The sequence below is a fragment of the Myotis yumanensis genome, unplaced genomic scaffold, assembly GCF_028538775.1.
Source record: "Myotis yumanensis isolate MYYU_CA2020_CCGP unplaced genomic scaffold, mMyoYum1.0.hap1 SCAF_7, whole genome shotgun sequence".
NCBI classification, from domain to species: Eukaryota; Metazoa; Chordata; class Mammalia; order Chiroptera; family Vespertilionidae; genus Myotis; species Myotis yumanensis.
In genome coordinates this window covers 42,548,391-42,569,505 of record NW_027223758.1, presented here as the reverse complement: position 1 = coordinate 42,569,505, position 21,115 = coordinate 42,548,391, and the positions used below count along the sequence as shown (strand labels likewise).

General features: G+C 49.6%; 1 protein-coding gene and 1 pseudogene across 1 annotated transcript in view; one reads left to right on the top strand and one right to left on the bottom strand.

The window, feature by feature from the left end:
- The first annotated feature begins 5,249 nt into the window (after positions 1 to 5,249).
- Positions 5,250 to 6,338, top strand: LOC139014568 (fructose-bisphosphate aldolase A pseudogene; annotated as a pseudogene).
- A 3,473-nt stretch (positions 6,339 to 9,811) lies between these two features.
- LOC139013478 (O-acyltransferase like protein-like) overlaps positions 9,812 to 21,115 on the bottom strand; it is a 49,983-nt gene continuing 38,679 nt past the window's right edge. The window contains exons 10-16 of the mRNA XM_070419504.1: positions 17,863 to 18,028; positions 16,198 to 16,277; positions 14,566 to 14,679; positions 12,713 to 12,845; positions 12,010 to 12,196; positions 10,540 to 10,682; positions 9,812 to 10,243 (exon numbers count right to left, since the gene is read on the bottom strand). Coding sequence (XP_070275605.1) covers positions 10,109 to 10,243; positions 10,540 to 10,682; positions 12,010 to 12,196; positions 12,713 to 12,845; positions 14,566 to 14,679; positions 16,198 to 16,277; positions 17,863 to 18,028 — 958 coding nt within the window. The 3' untranslated portion in view covers positions 9,812 to 10,108. The remainder of the gene's footprint in view (positions 10,244 to 10,539; positions 10,683 to 12,009; positions 12,197 to 12,712; positions 12,846 to 14,565; positions 14,680 to 16,197; positions 16,278 to 17,862; positions 18,029 to 21,115) is intronic.

Sequence of the window (21,115 nt, the reverse complement as noted above, 5' to 3'; positions counted from 1 at the left end):
TGTAATACTTCCAACAATAAAAATAAATTTTAAAAAAATTTTTTAAATAAATAAATAGATGTGGATTTCTTGTCCACTATATTAAAGGACTTTTTTAGATGTCAACTTTAATTGAATTTTCTTATATGCATGCCATTAATGAGGGATTTCTTTCTTTTTTATGTGAACTGATGGGTATATTTTTCATCTACCAAAGGAAACATTTTTTTCTACCATATGCTTTCACAATTATCTTTTTTTTTTCTAATGTCAAAGTCAACAACTGAAGCATGGATATATTAAGACATGAAGTGATAAAATTACTCCGGATGCCAATTTAAACAGACAAGTGAATGTGTACAGATAAAAAAATCTTGGAAGTACACACACCCACATGTTAATAGTCATCTTTCCCCTTTTGGGTAGTAGAATGGTGAGTGATTTTATTTTCTTTGATTCATTCTTTTCCTTTAGCTCCCATTAGTCTCTCCAAGTTTTCTGAATTTAGGATGTGTTGCTTTTTTTTAAGGACTTTTGTGAGCAGCTTTCGGTTCATGGCATTAGTGAGCAGAGATAGAGAGACTTCCCATATTCCCTCTGCCCCCACACATGCATAGCCTCCCCCATTATCAGCACCCCACACCAGAGAGGTACATGTGTTCCTTAGTAACTCACATCTACACGTCATTATCATTCAAAGTCCATAGTTTACATTAGGTTCGCTCTTGGTGTTGTGCATTCTGTGGGTTTGGACAAATTTATAATGAACAGATCCATCATTATAGCATCATACAGGATAGTTTCCCTGGTCAAAAGAAATCCTCTGCATTGGTATTGTGTTTCTAATTTCAAATTCTACTTGTTCACTGCTGCTAGATGGGGGAACAATGGATTTTTGTATATTAACCTTGCAACCTGCTGCAATCGCTCATTAGTTCCGGTGTTTCTTTTATAACTAGAAAAGAATAATTTTTCACAGTTGCTTGAGGCTGCTCTTCTGAGATGGAGCAAATAGACTCACAGTCTCCTGCCTTTCTGTTAATTAAGGTAAAGAGGGCCCCAGTGTTCCTGTGACTGCTAGGGCATCCCAAGTAGAGCTGGTTCTAGAACCTGCAGGTGGAGGGAAGGCGGAGATGGGACAGGAAGAAAGAGCGTGAGGCTGCAGCTAGAGGACGAGGCGAGGGATGGCTATATTCAAGGGGCTGTGCGAAGCTGCTGGAGCAGAGCCTGGGAAATGGAGTGCTTACCAGACAGCGAAGTTGCTCTCACTCACAGGTGACTGGTTGCAGGACGGCTCCCTTCTGCCTCTGCAATGAGGATGGGTCCTGCCACGTCCCATCCCAGGTTGGGAAGAAGGAAGAGCATCCAGGTGGGGCACACAGCACCTTTGCTCACTGTCTATTGGTGGAAGTGTAGTCACATGGCTATACCTGCAAGGGAAGATGGGAAATGGTGTCCAGCTGAGTGACCATGTGCTTCGCTATTAAGTGTCTGCTGTTAGGAATGAAAGAGACAATGGATGATGTTGGTGGACAAATAGCAGTCTCTCTCACAAAGAGGGAAACGGTGACAAGATGGGGGGCAGGGGGACTAGAGAGCGAGAGAGAAATGAGAATGGAGGAGAGAGAATTATAAGTGGAAGGAAAACCTCCATTTGCGGAGGGAGAGCCGGGTTGGATTCGGGGCAGTGCCTGCAGCATGGGAGCCCGTTGCTGGGTGTCACTGTGGGATTCGGGGAGGGGGTGTCTGTGACCGTGGTGGGGAGGAGCCCCATTGGATTGCCCTGGCCCGACCAGCCTGCACTTCAGGTTCACCTGGGCTTCTGTTTGTGAGTTTGTGCTTCAGACTCTTAAAATCATTTTCCTTTTGTTCCCTCTTGTTTGGCCTCTGTGGTTAAATCACTTTGACCAGACAACTTGAGCAGAAACAGTAACTGGACAGGCATGGTGGAGAGTGGGGTCTCCTGCTGGCTTGAAAAAGATAGCACTCCCTTCGCTTTACATGGTGGCGTAACCTTTTCTAAAGGTTCTTCCAGATGTTGTCACGTTCTTCTCGGATGGCACTGCAAGGCAGGGAGAGCCACATGGAGCATGAGCAGTGGAGGGGACACAGCCACTGGGGTCATAGGCCTGACTGGGAGCCCAGCTCTGCCGTGACTGGCTGGTGGTCTGGAGGACTCACACCACTCCTCGGAGTTTCCTTTCCCTCAACTGTACCATGGGGTGTTACCAGTATTGACTTCCAGAGGTCGTTTCGTTCCTATTTCAAAGGGTTCCGATTCGGCTCCAGCTCAAGGTATAGATTTTGGAGGCTCTACCAAGCAGAGAAGATTCTGAGACAGTACAGACTATGTGGGTTGGAGAAGGAAATTCCAGGAGTGGAGATAGTTGTAACACCAAAAATTCAGGAGGGTAGTGAGAGAAAAAGAATAGAGACAGACAGAAGGGCTGTCGGATGTTCTAAGGCCCTGAAGTTCTCCTTTTCCAGATAAGGAAACTGAGGCATCAGGAAGTCACTTGAGACTCTAGCAGGTGGAGCTGCAGGAATCAGGAAGGACTCGCTGTGATGGAGAGCGTCCTCGGTGCGGGGAGAGGTGCTGACTAGACACCTGCACCTGCTCCAGTCCCCCCCTTCTCCCCCCTACCCCCCCCCCCCCACTCAGCTCCCAGTGGCAGTTTTGGGAAGAACTCGGGGATCTTGCCTCCACTGCCCACGACTGCAGTAGGATGGCACTCCTCTCCTCTGTTTTACTTCAATCCCTCTAGGAACAGGGGACAGATAACCTTTCAAAAATCTGAAATCCAATAAAAAGAATCTCTCCAAAGAGTACACAGAGTTTGGGAAGGCTTTAGTATTTATAGACTTTAAGGATTTTCATCCGCCCTCCGGTCTCTCTCTGTGCTTTGGAGGCAGTGAGGGGAGTAACAGGAGCTAAATAAAAGGTCACTGCCACAGGAGTTGTCTTAGCCGGATGAACTTGACCTCGCAGGGGCCGAAAGCTCTAGATCAGCGATTTTCAACCTTTTTCATTTCATGGCAAACTTACCCTAATTACTAAAGTTCTGAAGCACGCCAAAAAATACATTTTTGCCGATCTGACAAAAAATAGCTGAAATGTTGATTCATTTACAGTGGGCAACTATTGTTGTGTTGGCTGTTGCCATTTTTTTTAATTTGACAATCTAAGGGAAGAGGTCAGTGCCCCTGACTAAATAGTCAGGTATTGTATGTTTGTTTGTTTTGTTGGAGTTTGTTGTTGTTGTTAATCCTCACATGAGGATAATTTTTCCATTGATTAAAAGAGAGTGGAAGGAAGGGGGAGAGACAGAGAGAGAGAAACATCGATGTGAGAGAGACATGAATGGGTTACCTCCTGCACGCACCCCCACAGGAGCTGTGGATCGAGCCTGCAACCAAGGTATGAGGTATGTGCCCTTGACTGACATCAATCCCAACACCCTTCGATCTACGGGCCAATGCTCTACCCACTGAGCCACAGCAGGTTTTAAAAATCTTGGGCACACCCGTTGAAAATCACTGGTATTAAGTTGCTGATAATGCCCATGGTTTTCTCACACACAAGGTAGGGAAGGGGAAGCTCTTTCACTCTATGCTTGCTCGGAAAATGTTCTTTCTCTGTTTTTACTTCTTCTACAGTCTTACTCTCATTTCCTCTATAATTCACTTCAAGCGTCAGCTGGCTTTGCAACCACGCGATGATGCTTCTCACACTTGAGCCTGCACCAGAACTCCCTGAGGGCTTCTGAAACAGGCTGGGCCCCTCCCCCAGTTCCTGCTGCTGGAGGTCTGGGCTGGAAACTGAGAATTTGCATTTCTAACAAATTCCTGCTGCTGCTGCTCCTGCTGCTGCTGCTGCTGCTGCTGCTGCTGGTGCTGCTCCTGGTCAGGGCACTGGCTTAGATAAACTCCGAGGCTCTGCCCTAGCCAGTGCCATCCAATCACCCTGCACTGCTGTCTCCCTGTGGTTCTGAGGAGGGCTCCTCTCAAGGCTGTGGCTCTCCGTTCAACAGCCAAGGAGGCACAAGGGAGCTTCCTGCAGAGACTGTGGAAGTCAGCCTGCTAGCAGCGCTGTGCAGAGGGCACCGAGTCTCGGGCATCTAGTCCCAAAGTGGTCCCAGGAGGCACTCGACCCTTCCTCATTCCCAAAGCGTGTGCGGGTTCCACATCTGTCCTTGGGTTTGTGCTATGTCTGCACTCCCCGCAGTGGGCCTTGATCAGAAGTCCTGGGACCCCCAGAGCAGCCTGTTGCTGAGCAGTCCTCCCAGCCGACCTCTGTGATCCAGGAAGCCAGCTCCCTCCAAAGAGACCTCAGTCACAGCTTGGGTGGGGGTGGCATTTATCTGATGCAAGAACCTTGAGGTCAAGTCGGACAGGCAGTCCTCATCTTAACAACTGAAAAATAAGTGGAACATAAGGTTCATTTCAAGTTCCTCAGAAGGAAGGTTGTGGAAATCACTGCAAAGATGTAAGTTGGTTTCCATTGAAAAGAACATATATTAGATTAGAAATCATAGTTATATTTCCCAAAGGATTAAGTGGAAACCTATTCTGGTCCTCATGACATTTGAAATTTCCCAGTAGTCTGGCCATTTAAGAGGAAACCATGAAATACTCTTTGGCTCTTGTAATTCACAGTTCAACGGGTCCACAGTTTTCCAAGCTTCGGGTGAGTTTCAACAGGGCAGCGGGGCCCTGCACTGATCTCTAAGTGCTGCCCTCTTGTGGTCGCCTGAACACATGCCGCTCGTGTTCTGGAGTCTGCACATCTACTTCTTCAAATCAAAGGGAACAGAGCCCAGGAACTGACTGCTCCCACCAAAGGGGGAAAGGTGCTGCAGGTTTGCCACACTTAGATGTTTCCAAAGGATTACAACCATTGCTTTTTAAATATATATTTTTTTTTATTGATTTCAGAGAGGAAGGGAGAGGGAGAGAGAGATAGAAACATCAATGACGAGAGAATCGTTGATTGGCTGCCTCTGCACACCCCCTACTGGGGATGGAGCCCACAATCTGGGCATGTGCCTTGACTTGGAATTGAACCCTGACCTCTGGTTCATAGGTCGATGCTCAACCATTGAACCAAGCTGGCTGGGCACAACCATTGCTTTAATGGCTGTTGCTTTATCAATGTTCTGTGCACAGAAGAGGTAAGAGAGAGTGACGACCTCTGCGTTCGCTCCTCCTGCCTCTCGCCCGGCCTGCATGCCGCCCGCCACCACAACACCGCCAAACCCGTCCCTCCTGTGCCAGGCACTGATTGGCACCATGCCCTACCAATACCCAGCGCTGACCCCAGAGCAAAAGAAGGAGCTATGTGACATTGCTCACCGCATCGTGGCTCCGGGCAAGGGCATCCTGACTGCAGATGAGTCCACTGGGAGCATTGCCAAGCGGCTGCAGTCCATTGGCACTGAGAACACAGAGGAGAACCAGCGCTTCTACCGCCAGTTGCAGCTGACTGCCGATGACGGAGTGAGTCCCTGCATCGGGGGTGTCATCCTCTTCCATGAGACACTCTATCAGAAGACAAATGATGGGCGTCCCTTCCCTCAAGTTATCAAATCCAAGGGTGGTGTTGTGAGCATCAAGGTAGACAAGGGCGTGGTACCCCTGGCAGGAACAAATGGCGAGACTACTACCCAAGGGCTGGATGGGCTATCGGAACGCTGTGCCCAGTACAAGAAAGACGGAGCTGACTTTGCCAAGTGGCGCTGTGTGCTGAAGATTGGGGAACACACCCCTCAGCCCTTGCCATCATGGAAAATGCCAACGTTCTGGCCCGTTATGCCAGCATCTGCCAGCAGAATGGCATCGTGCCCACTGTGGAGCCTGAGATCCTCCCCGATGGGCACCATGACTGAAAAGGTGCTGGCTGCTGTCTACAAGGCTCTGAGTGACCACCACATCTACCTGGAAGGCACCTTGCTGAAGCCCAATATGGTCACCCCAGGCCATGCCTGTACCCAGAAATTTTCTAACGAGGAGATTGCCACGGCAACTGTCACTGCGCTGTGCCGCACAGTGCCCCCTGCTGTCCCTGGGATCACCTTCCTATCTGGAGGTCAGAGTGAGGAGGAGGCATTCGTCAACCTCAATGCAATCAACAAGTGCCCCCTGCTAAAGCCATGGGCCTTGACCTTCTCCTACGGTCGAGCCCTGCAGGCCTCTGCTCTGAAGGCCTGGGGTGGAAAGAAGGAGAACCTGAAGGCTTCCCAGGAGGAATATGTCAAGCGACCGCTGGCCAACAGCCTCGCCTGCCAAGGAAAGTACACCCTAAGCGGCCAGGCTGGGGTGCAGCGGGCCAGTCCCTCTTCATCTCTAACCATACCTACTAAGCAGAGGTGATCTAAGGCTGCCCCATGAACACTCCAGACCCCGCCCCTTTCCACATTCACTCTTGAAGAGGCCTCACCCTGGGCTCCAGGCTGCTCTTGCCCAGCACTCTTGCCTCCCTTGTGACATTGGTTGCGTGGTGTTGTCTGTGTATGCCAACTCCAATGCCCTTTCCAGCCCACTGCCAATAAACAACCATTTAAGGGGGGGGGGGGGGGAGAAGAAGAGGTAAGAGAAATGATCAAGATAAGTAATATTGATTTTCCTAGACTTCGTTAAAGAGAAAATTTGAGAAGTAAGAAAGAGAACGGGTTTATGTATATGAATATGTATTTATGCATGAATGTATATACGCATACATATACCTGTACACATATGTGTGTAGTACGTGTGTTTTATTTTGCGCCTCCATCCTGCCCGTATAGATGAGCAGGAAGAACAGGTCTGGTCCAGGCTCCATGATGGCTGGTGTGTGAACTTGGGTAGATAACGACCTTTCAGAGCCTCAGCTGCCTCGCTGTAAAATGATGTCATTGAAACAAATACAAAATGATATTGAATGCAAAATGTAATTTAAAAATAACATTTTAAAAATCAGCAAAATACCACCAAAAACAATGTCATTGAATAGATTGCCTTAAAGTCCCTGCCTGTTCCAATTCTGATTCTGATAAAAACATAATACATAGAAGAGAAACCTTTTTCCATCCCTCATCTAACGTGCCACACCTTCCCTTTCTTCCTCCCTGCTCCTCTTTGCGTATTTTCTAACAAAGAACTCTACATTTGGGTTCTTTACATGCTACCCTCTCTCTGCACTCATTGGGATGTTCATTTTATATAAGAAAGTTTTGTTTTTCTTTTTCACTCTCAGTCAAGGGCCACCCTCCATCTCTTAGTGAATCCGAGAAAGACAGGCCAATGTTAGATGGCAAACCTGCCAGAGTAGTTTCTGTAAGACCATTGACGAGCACCCCGAGCCTGAATGAGAAGGCACCGGTGGCATAAGTGTGGCCAGAGGGACCTCTCCGCTGTGGCATTTGTGGAGACCATTTGTGCTCTGAGTGGACACGGTGGCCAGAGCACCAAGCCAGCCCCGCCCACATCCTGCCTGGAGAAGTCACGGGAGAAGGCGGTGTGCTTGGGAGGGTGGCGTGGTGACGTTGGCGCGGGCAGGAGACACTGCCCCTGCCAGCAGCGCTCAGCAGCCCTGATGGCAGAGCAGGTGTCGGGGAGGAGAGCCGGCTCCACAGGAAAGGAAATGGCAGGGCCCAGGTCCACAAGGCAAGCGAGACATCCCTGGACTCTCCAGAACCACCGGGAGGAATTGAAGGAGGCGGAGCGCCTTCCCCTCTGTGCTGGAGGGATCCCGTGCTGTTGATGTGACCTATGTGTACCCACAGGCTGGTATGTGGAGATGGAACGTGGATTTCTGGATTTAGGAAGAATTAGAGGAGGTGCCCATCAATGGATGCTTTACTCTATGCTGGTCCTGCTGCCTTTAGAAATGTGTGTGACTTTATTATTAGACAAACTTCAAGCACATACAAAAATGGAGGAAATAGTATAATGAGGTCCCACTAGCAAATTATAGCTACATCACCAATCTTGTTTCTTCTGTCCCACTTCCTGCCAATGTTATTTTGATGGAAATACCAGATTTCTATGTCATTTTGTCCATAAATACTTCAGTATGCATCTAACAGATAAGGACTTTTCTTTGAAAAAACAACCACAATACCATTAGCACATTAAAAAATGAATGTCTTTAATATCATCAAACACCAGGCAGTGTTGAAATGTCCATCAGCCTCATAAATGTTACATGCTTTTTTAGTTTGTTTTAGAATCCAAGTTAGTAAGGTCCACGCAGGCTGTAAATCCTCAACTTCTGTGTTGAATAATGTTTTGAAACAAAATCTAGAACAAAATTGAACTTCTCTATCCCAACTCTGTTTCATGAAATTGCAATCGTGAGGAGGGTATTTTTTTCCCTTATAAAAAAGAACTCCCGAAAGCTATGTTAGTAATTGCAAAGCTATTTCCAAAGGCCCCGGGTTTCTAGCCTCATAACTGGAAGCACTTGGCAGTTTGAGTGCCCAGCAAGGTTGGCAGGCGAGTCATTTCCCGCTGGGGACCTTCTGGATTGCCGTGTTCCTCCGGCAAATGCCTCACTATCTCCTCTGAGGTCTAAGTCAGAGTGTTCATGTGTCGAATCAGCCACCAGGGGGCTCCCGAGGAACTCGATGAACTTCAGAGTTTCCCCAAAACCCACCTTTGTGCGTTTTATTTGCTTTTTATTACAGACTGAACTCGCCAGGGTGCGGCTTGTCTCCTCCTTCAGGTCCAATTCTGCCCGCAGAAGAGACCGGGCCTCAGGGAGATGTGGCTTGTTCCCCGAGGCTGGCTGGGAAAGGACATGGTGAGTTGTCCATCGCTCTGTCCAAGGATTTGAGGTTTGCAACCCTTCGCCCCTCAATGGTCCTCCCTGAATAGCCACTTGATGGCAGAGAACATACATGGGGGGTTAGGGGGAGGGAGGCAATATGAGTTAATAAGCTCCCTGTAGCCTCATGATTTTTATTAAATTTTTCGATTATTAGGGACACAGAGAGTGTTGCTATAAGCATCGTTAGACATGTAGGTAGGGTGGTTAACATGAAATTACACACTCAGGAGGAAACCTGGGCCTCCAGGTTCTCCATCTGGCCTCACCAGTCTCTCCCCGTCTCTAGGTCTCAGTGCTGGAAACTGAGGGGGTGGGGGCAAAAGCAGCTTGCTAGGGGCCCCCCCTCTGTGTTGGGAGTTTTTGTTGGAGGAAGATATCAGTTTGCTAGAAGTCATTTAAAATGACAGAAAGGTATGGCCTCACTATTCTGGAAGGCTAGAAGTCCTAAGCCAGGGGGTCGCAGGCCCATGCTGTCCTGGGGGGCTCTGGGGAGAAGCCTTCCTTGCGTCATCTAGCTTGTTTGGTGGCCATCCTTGGGGTTCCTTGGCTTGTAGATGGCCATCTTCTCCCTGTACCCCATCTTCCCTCTGCGCGTTTCTATCTCTGGGGCCAGATGTCCCTTTTCAGAAGCACACAAGTCATATTGGATTAGGGCCAGCCCCACCCATGGCCTCATTTAATGGGATCACTGCTGTAAAGACCCTATCTCCAAATAAGGCCATATCCTAATATACTAGGGGGATTAGAATTTCACATCATTTTGGGGGGAGATACAAGTTAACCCATCACAGAGACCACGTTGTAGAAAAGATAATGTTTGGAAGATTTGTAACAACATACCCATGAATTGTGCTCACCAGTGAGCCACACCATCCTGAGGATCCAAAAAAAGTTATGAGTCTACAAAGGTAGGAGAATAACACAGAAACTACTATGATGAGGAAAACTACAGTGTAATTTTAATAAGGAAAGTTAGCATTTTAACCCAAATTACATCCTATTCACTGTATTTTATGTTTTTCTGTGATCACTAATATAGAAAATAAATACAGGATGAGACCATAAATATCCAGAATGTTTTTCGCTAAAAAACACATCAAAGGGTAATTATTATGCTACTAAACAGATTATCATAGAACTCTTTTATATACTAAATACTTAGAACTCTTTTATAGATTAAATACAGGAAACTTCATACTATAAACTTCCACAAAATCAGCTTCACACCCCTTTTCAGAAACTCACCCATTTGTTACATAAACGAGGCCACCCCTGCTTTTGTCTTTCGCCACCAAAAAAGGGCCCTCAGTCTTTGGGGTTTTACTAGGCCGCTCCTGGCCCTTCAGGTATCGGTCCCAGAAGGCACCGCTTCAGTTCCTGACATGGTTTCTCAACGAAGAGCGTCAGGGCCAGCCCAGCGACGAAGGTCAGCAGACAGTGTCCCGAGAAAAGATAGAACTGGAGAGAAAGAGGGGCACAGTGGGCACACTCTTACTATAGGAGCCTCTTGTGTTTGGATCTTACAGTGTACCATCCTGGCTGTGTGAGACGGATCTGAGACAAACAGCCCTGAACATTAACAAATAAAATAAATAAAGCAAAGATATTATCCTGTGCAGAAGCCCTCCCTCAAACAAGACAAAGAACAATAGGCTCCCGGCCACAACAACAGGCTCCTCACAAAGCAAATAGTGTTGCTTTGTTGCCCCGGAGAGAACAGCTGGGAGGCTGCAGAGCTGGGAGGGGAGACTCACCATATTGGTGTCCGTGTAGTGAATGAGCGTCTCCTGGAGGCCGTTGTAGAGGATGATGATGATAGGATGCACCAAGTAGCAGGCGTAACTGATGCTGGCCAGGAAGCTCCACATACCACAAGCAAGCAGCTGGTTTACCAGACCTGCAGGGAACAGGCCTCGAGAGTCATCGCCGCTCCCTCGGGGTGCTGCACCTAAGTCTGCGGACTCCTTCTAAGAAGGTCTTCATTCATTATCATTTTTAAGAGAACGCACCCCCCCCCCAAAAAAAAACCACCCAACTTCCCATTGTAGGAAGATGAAAATGTAAGAAATGCTAATATTGAGTTTACAGGCAGTTTACTTCCTTCCTGTGGACTTGACCCCTGAGCACAGAACATCCACATGTATATCAAGGGGCGGAGTCCTCTCACTAGCCTGGGCCCGGTTCCAGGTGCAGCCACACGAACTGCATGGCCTTGGGACCAGGCAGTGGACATGCCAGCCTCAGATTCTTCGTCCATTATTGAGCAGCTTGCATTTGATCAACTTCTAGGTCCCTTTCAGGACAAATATTCCATAACTTGGGTCCCGAAGAATTCTTATTCCTTTAGAATGGGTCCATCTACCATTCAAGATTGAGGGAGGGCCACTGCTGTTGGCGACAGGGCACCACTGGAAGGTTTTAACTGAAGGCGTAACATGGGCCACTCAACAGAATCAGACCTTGAACAGAGCAAGACCCACACGGTCAGCTTTGGCAATGACTGAAGACGATAGAAAAGGTGGTTCGGGCCATCAAGATCCCTTCTTGTCCTGAGCGTCTGAATTAAACTCTTCTTCAAACATTCTTTTCCAGATATACTTTTCTGAAGGTCATCATGTGGACACACATTTTCTAAATATTTATCTAACTCTTCCCCCGCCCCCCACATTAACCTACTAGTCTTGTCATTTGCTGACACGTCAGCACCCAGTTCCCACTGTGTGCCAAGTAGAGAGAAAGGGAAGGACCATCAGTGCACAGACACTTTTAATCTGAACAAATCCCTTTCTTTCCACTTAGGCCCCCTTTTTGCTTGATTTCCTGCGAGGTGACGCCTGGCTCAGCAGGAGCAGTCTCCAGGGTCATCAAAGGGCTGGGACCTCGGTGGCTGTTCCATCTCTTCTCCCAGATGAGCACACCGAGGCCTGGGTGGGTGCCCCCAGAACTCGTGTGCCCTGCACTGGGGTTGCTTTCCTCATGACCCTGCCTGCTCTCTTCCAACTCCTAAACCAGCTTCATTGGAGAGGCTGCACATTTTCCTCCCAGAACCTGCATTTGTTCATAAGCTGGTGTAAAATCTCAAACAGAACATGTGGGGTTTCCCCCAAGGATACAGACAAGTGGAGGTTTCAGATTCATTCACCAGCAAACCAAAGCCCCTCTGTGCACACGGTTTTCACATTTGTCACCTTTAACGGGCCAGTGTGAGCACACGAACATCATACCTCCATAGCCTTCGTGACAGGCGAACACGACCCAGCCCACGGCCGCCGCCCACAGGCTCCGGTGCACAGCCTGGTAGACAGCAGCGGCCACTGAGGGGGTGGCAGAGGTGTCGTCCACTGCGTACGCCACAGCGACCACGGCGAACAGGCTGGACAGGGAGCAAATCCACCCGAGCAGAGCCTGCACCTACAGGGCAGGGAACGATGCCGCTCACAGCCCATTGGGCCACCGCGAGTTTCCTTCTCTACACGAACTTCCTCTTTTTGTACTATTACTGTCACCTTAGGTGTCTATTTATAAACCTCAGTCAGTACCCACATTTGACTAAATGGAAGGTTCAGATTAGTGGTTGTGAGGGTTAGGGTTGGGGCGGGGCAGGGGAGGGGGTCGCCCTGGAGAGGAGGCACAAGGCAGGCTTTGTGGTGACAGAGGAGTCCTGTGCCTTGACTGTGGTGGTTGGTGGTCACACAAACTCACACACGTGCTACAACTGCACAGCCCTGTCACCCATACATAAGTGAGTGCCCAGGACGCCAGGGATCGAAGGCCCGTGGATGTACCCATGTCAGTTTCTTGGTTGTGATGATGGGCTATAGTGGGGGAACTTGGGTCAAGGGGACACAGGACCTGTGCTGTTTTTGTCACTCGCGGCGGCTCTCAGATCATGTTTAAAGGAAAATTAACTGAGAAAAGGAGGCTCACCTTGGTTTTGAGAATGTTTGCCTGGTGGTTTTGGTGCATGAAAAGGCTCAGAAAGACGCCCACAAGGAATGGCCCGAATCGGCAATAGGGCTTAGTGTAGTACTCCGAAAAATACAGCACAGTCGCATTTTCACTGAATAACACAAGAAAATAAGACAAAAGGCTAAGTTTGATCTGGATTTGATCTGGACCTGAAAAGGGGAGTCTCTCAGATGCCCATTGAGTCCATCAGCCGACCCAAAGTGAAATTTGGGGTACCTTTGTTCATTCCCTAAGTAACAGCCCACACAGGGACCCCATGATCCTGCTGTGGGCCACAGCTGCCTTGCTAAGATTCCAAATTGTGGGCCCCTCCTCCCTGGATCCCAAGGAAATATGACAGTGGTCTTCATTTTCAATAGTTGTTTTTGGTGGCTGGTATGTCAGGATGACTCAGAAAACATGGTTCTCAGAAGTGAACCTCTTCTGAAAGAAGTGAATCCCTTCCTGGGAGTCGTACAGAATTCGTTTGCCTGGGCCACACCCCAGTGATTGCATTGGTCTGAGATGGACCTTTCTGGGAGCATCAGTGGGAATTAAAAGGCCCCAGGGGACTCTCATGTCTCCCATATGCATTCAGAGCTGAGAACCACTGGGGGAGAGGGGCAGCCTCCTCTCGGTCACCTGGCCACACCCGCAGAGGACAGTGACATGATGGAAGGGCATGATGCTCCCCTGATTAAAAGGCCTAGGGTGTTCTGGCCAGTGTGGCTCAGCAGTTGAGTGTTGACCCAGGAACCAAGGGGTTACTGTTCAATTCCTGGTCAGGGCACATGCCCAAGTTGCGCGCTCATTCCCCAGTAGGGGTTGTGCAGGAGGCAGCCTATCGATGATGTTTCTGTCTCATAGATGTTTCTATCTTTCTATCCTTCTCCCTTCCACTCTCTCTAAAAATCAATAAAGGGAAAAAAATTTAAAGGCCTACGGGGTAGTCATTCATCCCACTCACAAATTCATATTGAGCACTTATGTGCCAGGGATGGTCCTGGGCTATTTGACACCAGGTGGCCAGCGAACGCTGCTCTGAGAAGGTGACATGTACGCAAACACCTGCAGGAAGTGACGGAGCAAGCCCTGCCAAGATCTAGATTCTAAAGGAAAAGCATTCCAGTGTCAGGGAACAGCGAGTGCAGAGGCCCTGAGGGGAGCATGGTTGGTGTGTGGATGTAAGGAGGTCAGTGTGGCTGGTTCAGCATCGGCACGTAGGGGAGTGAGGGGTGAGGTCAGACAGGGATTCTGCTTTGAGAGAATGGATGGTGACTGGGGGAACTTGAGTAGATGGCTGACAGGATCTGATTTTCATTTGCATCACTGACTGCTGCACCGAGACTAGATCAACAGGTAATGGCACCAGTTTATCCTGTGTAATACACAGGGTGGTCATAAAGACATACTTCATTAGGGAAGCAATATAGCCTCGTGTGTAGGGTCCCAGGTTCAGCTCACACCTATGCCCCGCACTAGCCGTGTGACCTTGAAGGGGTAACCCCAACTTCCTCAAGTTTCAGACCCTCCAACAACAGAACCCCCCAGCAGCAGTTGGCCACTGGAGGAGAAACACAAAACAGCCACGTGGGGGCGCTCCTTTCCTCCGAGAAGCACTTCAGCGGCCAGAGGACCCTGGGCAAGTTGAAAGGTTCAGAAGATTGGAAACAAAAGTGCCATCAACTTTCCCATCCGGGCTGAACATGCCCCGCCCGGTTTTTCCACACGCTGCTGTGCACAGGGCAAACAGCCTGGCATTCGTCCCCCAGTCCTCCCTGGGAGGTCCTGGCTTGCCCAGGCGCAGAGCCGGGCTGGCTGGGAACAGTTACCTTGCTTCTGACGGAGCTGCCACGGGGAGGTCATGAGCCAGTGTGAGCAAAGCAGTGGCAGTGAAAGATGCCAAGAACAGCGCGGCCCCGAGGAGGACAAGGACGTGTTTACTTCTGCACAGAAGAGGGGACATTGACAAGAGGGCTCTTCAGTTTCCTTCACCGCAGAATCTGTGGACAGGAAAGATTTGCAACCCTGGCAAAGGCGAGGCCTGCCTTTGAGAGAGGCTGGCCTGGGGCAGCTGAGGCTGAGGGGGGCTGAGGGGGGCTGGGGGGGTGAGAGGTCTATTTACTTAAAAAATAAAATAATCTAGGGAAACACTTGTGTCATAAAACCATTAAAAGGAAGATACTAAAGTGTATGTGCAGAATCCTTTCATGCATAAAAAGCTGTGCAGAAAAAGATCGTAAGGATAAACACCAAAATATGGACAGCGAATTCACATCTCCTTGAGGGAGGAATCGGGCCCAGGGCAATTGTGTTCCCCTCTCTTCATCCTAATGTTTTCTCCAATGTCCTTAATTTTTTTTTTTTTAATCTTCACCCAAGGTTATTTTTCCCATTGATTTTTAGAGAGAGAGGAAGGGAGGGGAAGAGAGAAAGAAACACCAGTCTATCCTGTGTAATACACAGGGTGGTTATAAGGGAGAATTGTTAGACATGCTTCAATAGGGAGGCAAAATTGCATAGTGTGTAAGGTCCTAGGTTCAGCTCACACCCATGCCACTTACTAGCCATGTGACCTTGAAGGGTTAACCCAAATGTGTCTCTCAAATCAATGTGTTAGAGAGAGACATCGATTGGTTGCCTCCTGCATGTCCCCGACCAGGGTTGGGAGCCTTCAACCCAGGTACATGCCCTTTACTGGAATCAAACCCAGGACGCTTCAGTCTGCAGGCTGACACTCTATCCATTGAGCTAAACCAGCTAGGGCCCAATGTCCTTAAATTTAACAAAAGAGAAGAATACATCTTTTAAAATGTGGCATGGATAATGCACACACCATCAGTTTCTCCGTGAATGACTGAAGCCCTAGTTTAGAGCTTTTCTAAAACTAACAAAAATTCAGGTGATAAATCACCCACGTGGAGAAGCAGGCACACGGATGGATTGCTTGGGGCGCTGTAAATTCCTTCACTCTTCCCGGAGAGCCATCTCCTGGTATGTCACAAAATTGTTCCTACCCTTTGACATAGTAATCCCACTCGCATATACGTCCCCAAGGAATAACTAAGGGAAAGAGTAGTGTGTCCAAGGCACTCGTTGTCATCCATAGTCATGAAGAATTGGAAACGATCTGGATGCCCTAACCTGCAAACTGGCATTTCATCCTAACGCTGACAAGTATGCAGGTCATGCCAACCTGTGGAAATGTTTATATGAACAGTTACATGGAAAACGCTGAGCACGAGATGTTGCACACACATGGACCATAGCTCTGCACAAACACGGACTGCTGTGCGTAGGACAGCGACTGGGGCAGAAGGTAAACAGTGCAGATTTCATGCTGCAAACTCATCTGAGAAGTTCTTATCCCACATTTTAAAAGCCGCCCTCCCCAGACCTGGAGCACTCTCCTGGAATTTTGTGGGAAAGGGCACAGAGGGAGGAAACATGTCCCAGTGACTCACTTTCCATGGACGAAGATGATGACCGGCGTTGTGAGGTGGAAATGGAAGTCATTGGCAAGGTACCACGTCCAGCCGTTGCACTGGAAAGAGAGCAAAGGTTACTTCTCTCGGCCATTTACCAGGTCTGCCTCCCACCATCCGCCTTCCTGGACCAGGAGAGGAGTTCAGTAGGCAGGTGGGGATTTCCATGGGAGAGAGAGGAATAGTGCGTTACAGGCACCTCACATACCTCATCTCATCTCATCTTTGTAATAAGCCTGTATGGTGGGTTCCAGTTTACAAAATGGAAATTGAGTTTTCTCTATTGTTTACAAAAGAAAACAATAATATCGACTCTCTTAGGACAGTGGTGGGAACGAAACTGTATCGTGTTATACAGATGCAAGGAATAATTATCGTTATGGTGCGGCTGGAGTCAGGCTCGCTGCTGTTCTCTCTTCTGTGCCTCGCCCCCTTCCCTCCCCCACTCTAGGAGGAGAGAATGTGTCCTTTTAGAACAGAGTCCTGGCTCCAGACGAGTTATGTGGGAAACCCAGGGTTCCCACGCATGACTGACATGAGATCGTCTGGCCAAAGCCACATCTTTCATCACTTACCTGTCTGTGTGAAATGAGGCTGCTACCTGTACTTCTTCTTCAATGTCAGGACATTCCTGGGGGCATCCTCTCCAGCGCTTCAGCGATTAAGGGCACCTTGGTCTCCCTCCCACCCCCTCCGTCCAAGGGAGACCAGATTCACCCAACAGAAGTGACAGCTTTCCTGTCCCGCCTGGAGACAAGTTCCCTGGTGGGGAATTTGCAAGGCCCTCACACCTCTGCTTCCAAGACCTAGGGCGGGTTTCACCTTTGAGAGGCGACTGGCTGATGTCTTTGTCACTGATTCCCACACATGGCCCAAGCCAGTCTGCAGCTAGGAAAACAGCCCAGGCACTCTGCCCTCCATGGGGCCTGGCACAGACCTGGGCCCACCTGCAGGCAGTTGGGTGGTGATACGTGCCTGTCGAAGCTGCTGGGCACTTGCATATGGAGGGCAGCTTCTAATTGGAAAGTCTTTATGTGCGTGATTAGCCCCACGCTAGGGATTCTCTCTTCAGCTGCACTTCCAAGGCACATGCCACGTCAGTGGCACGATTTCATCACAGCCACCTCACTTGCATTTGCTCCCAGGTCATCGTGGGTGAATTAGGGCTTTAAGGGAGCCAAAAGCAATGCATACAAATGTTGTTGCTCGGTCAGACCTGGCTTGAAATGGAATGGAATGCATGATGGTGAGGGCGCAGTGCAATGTCCCACCCGTTACAGGCTCTCCGTGTGGAGGTGAAGAAACTGTCCTTCCCCCCCGGGGCTGCATGGGTGGACAGGAACCGGGATGGGGCAGGGTCACCTGCGTTTCGGACATGCACCTGGATGGCTGGCCCCTCGGTGCCCACGACCCTGCTTCCTCCCCCTGCTTCTCCCAGCGACTGCCCTGCCAAGGCCCGTGCAGTCACCACCCTCCACCACAGGAGACTGGCCTCCCTGCCCACAGCCCACCTCCCTACAGCATCACCAGTACTCACTCCCGAGAATAGGCCAGGAAAAAGGGGACCAGACTCCTCAAGGTGGCCCTCGGGAAGACACCGCCTTTGTGCCCATCCGCCCTTTGCAGCCAACACGCGGGACTCACCGCCTTCCGGACCAACAGGAAGTCATTGAGCAGCAGCAAGTTCGTCCACCACGCTTGCCGGCAGTTGTCCAGGTGGAGCTTAGGCACCTCCCAGACAGGTCCCCAGGGAACCAGGGAGAACAATCCAACCAACAAGCACACGGAATACAGGTGAAGAGGCTGCAACCTGGCGGGAAAGAGCCAGGAGAGAGAAAGTGACTCCACCGTGCTCCCGCTCAGGAAAGGCGGGACTCATAGGCATGGGGATAGGAGCCTCTAAGACAGTTCGTACTGGGTGGGTCACCACCTCCCACCCACACCTCAAACATCCATGGATTCAAAATCGTTTCTTGAGCACCTATTATGTGCTGGCACTGGTGCTGCTGATGCAAAACACTATCCTTCATTGAGCAAGTCGTACAGGTCAGCCACCGAGCTAGGAACTTTGTAGGTATTTCTAAACCTCAAAACTCCTATCGGGTAACTGTTACCTCTGTTTTTCAGATGAAGTGGTAGCTCAGAGAAGTTCACCTGGCATCAGCCCCTCTGGATGAAAAGACCTTCCTCCACCCCTCTTCTCCTCTCTCCCTTCCTGGATTTATTTCTTCCGTCCTTCCCTCATACCCTTCCTCCTTCCAAGCGAATCTGAAGCAGCCACACAGATGATGGATACGGCACCCAGTGTCTAGACCAGCACGTTCAATAGAAATAGAATTCCAGCCACATCTGCCCCCGAGGTTCTAGTAGCCACATTTTTAAAAGTCAAAAGAAACAGGAACAACTCATTTTAATAATATACTTTATTTAGCCCAATAAATCCACATTCTTCTCATTTGAACAGGTAACCAATATAGGAAATTATTGGGTTACTTCACATCCTCTTTTCTTTTGCCAAGTCTTTAGATTCCGGTGTGTGTTTTACACTGGCAGCGTGTCTCAAGGCGCCAGGTGTCTGGTGGCCCCTACGGGACACGCAGTCTAGAGTTCCCACGGGAGGCTGTGCAGAGGGGCACGCGCAGTTCTGGGTGGGCTGCGGTCAGAGACGTCCTTCTAAAAAACGCATTGAAAAGTTCTGGGTAATGCAAGGAGGGCAGAGCACATGGCCTTGCAGCACCTCCATCGCCTCGGTGGGACGTCAGGGCTGGGTGGGTGTGACAGATGGGAAGGGCAGGGCTGCTGGAGGTGCACCTGTGGGCCTCCTGTCCTCCCCACAGTGATAAAATCCCTCATAGGGAGTGTCCGGGAGGGCGGTGGGCATGCGGGGAGCAGGGCTGGAATTGCTGATCAAAGTCAAAGAGAAAGAGCACCGGCCTATGCCAAGGGGCAGCACCCAGGGCAGCTCAGACGGCAGCCACGAAGCCCTCCCTGGGTGCTGGGCCCTGCCAGGGTCAGCCATCAGACCCGCTGCCCAGCAGCTGCTCCCACGGGCCTCCCTTCCAGCCATCTGTCTCCTCCCTGCCCCTGGGAGAGTAAGTTAGCCCCCTGCTCCCCTCAGAGGCAGAGCTCGGGTCAGATGTCCACAGGAGGGAGGGTGGGACCAACTGTGTCCCCGCCCATTACACAGCCCTCCCTGGGGTGCTGGGGCAAACACAGCCTCTGGTTTGTCTACATTTTTCTCACTGAGAAAATCACATCACTTCTCTCTTTCCTCTTCTACGGAAAACACAGGTGATGATTCCTTCAACACTTTGAAAGAGGAGGAGGATTTCTGCCTCCTAAGACTTTTCTGAGAATTAAATAAGATCAGTAAGAAAATTGTTTGAAACGTTGAAAGCGTCATATAAATGTACACAGGCTTTGTTTTTTCCAAACTTCCAGAGGATTGCAAGTCAGAGTAGGTTTTCAAAGCCTAAGCTGCAATACTAGCCATGGGTGTGGAGGGCTGAGGAGCAGGGGGTCCCAGACCTGGTGGGTGGGAAGGTGAACTGGAAAACGTCCACCAAGATGTTAGCTGCACCAAAACAGCAATTGCACTAATAGGAATTCATCTGAAAACATCCTATATAATAAAAGGCCAGCGACCATAAGTGTAACGACCGGAATGACTACTTGACCTGTTGCCATGAGGTGCATTGACCACCTCTCAGTCCCTTCCCCCACCCCCCTTCCCCTAACCCTCCCACCCCTACAGGCTCCAATTGCAGCATGGCGAACAGGGAAGCATGGGCGAACCGATGTGAGTGGCTGTGGGGTGGGACTGGCAAGCTGGTGAAAGGCAGACCTCTTGGTCCCTCCCCCCAGCCCTCAGGCTTGGGGGGGTGGGAGGGGGGAGCAGAGCCATGCTGCAATCAGAGAACAACAGCAAACGGGGGCGGGGGCGGGGGGCAGAGAGAGACTGGGGACTGGCGAGCGGGCAGAAGATGGCCCTGATCGCAGGCCAGGCCTAGGGACCCTACTCGCACACGATTTTGTGTGCTGGGCCTCTAGTGTTCATATAATTGCACACATATGCACATGCATTGTATCATTGTTTGAAATAGCAAAAAACTTGGAAATGACCTCCAGTGATGGGGACAGGTCATGTGCATGATGGTCTACCCACACAGTGCCATCCCAGGCCACCTTTAAAATCAGTGAGGCGGGTCCTTGCATGCAAATAGAGGTGTGTGCCAATGTTAATCATGAAGTGGAAAGAGCTACATGGGAAAGAGTGTATAAAATATAGTATATAGTTTAATCCTATTCATAAAAAAACAGTGCATATAAATATATGGAAAGTCTCTGCAAGAATTCACAAGAAACTGTTAACAAAGGTGTCCTGTGGGAAGTGAGACTGGAAGGAGGCCCCGTAATTTTAGTGTGTAACCATCTGTTATAGTTAGACATTTTTATCACAACCTATTTTTTAAAAACCCAATTATTTTTAATGTGGCTTCTCTTTGGAATAATCACAGTTTTAAGGGTCTGGAGCACCCACTCTCCTTATTTCCATGAGATAAGCTCTGTGCTGATTTACCCCTGGAAGTTGGGGTTTTGCAGTTTCTTATAACTTGCAGTAGCTCCCGGCTAGTCCCCTGTCTCCTGCCTCTGCCCAGTGACAGTCTATTCTCTGCCCTGCGGCCAAAGTGATGCTTGTGAAACGTACATCTGACCAGCCACTGCCTCCTGGAGTCCTCCAAAGCCTCTCTGTCTCAGAATAAAATGGAAAGTCCTGCAGGTGGCCACAGACGCTGCAGGACCTGGGCCCACCTCTCTGACCTCATTCCCTCTGTTCTCCTCTCCAGCACCTCCGGCTCTTTGAGGTTCTTCAAACACACCAAGCATGCTCCCTCCT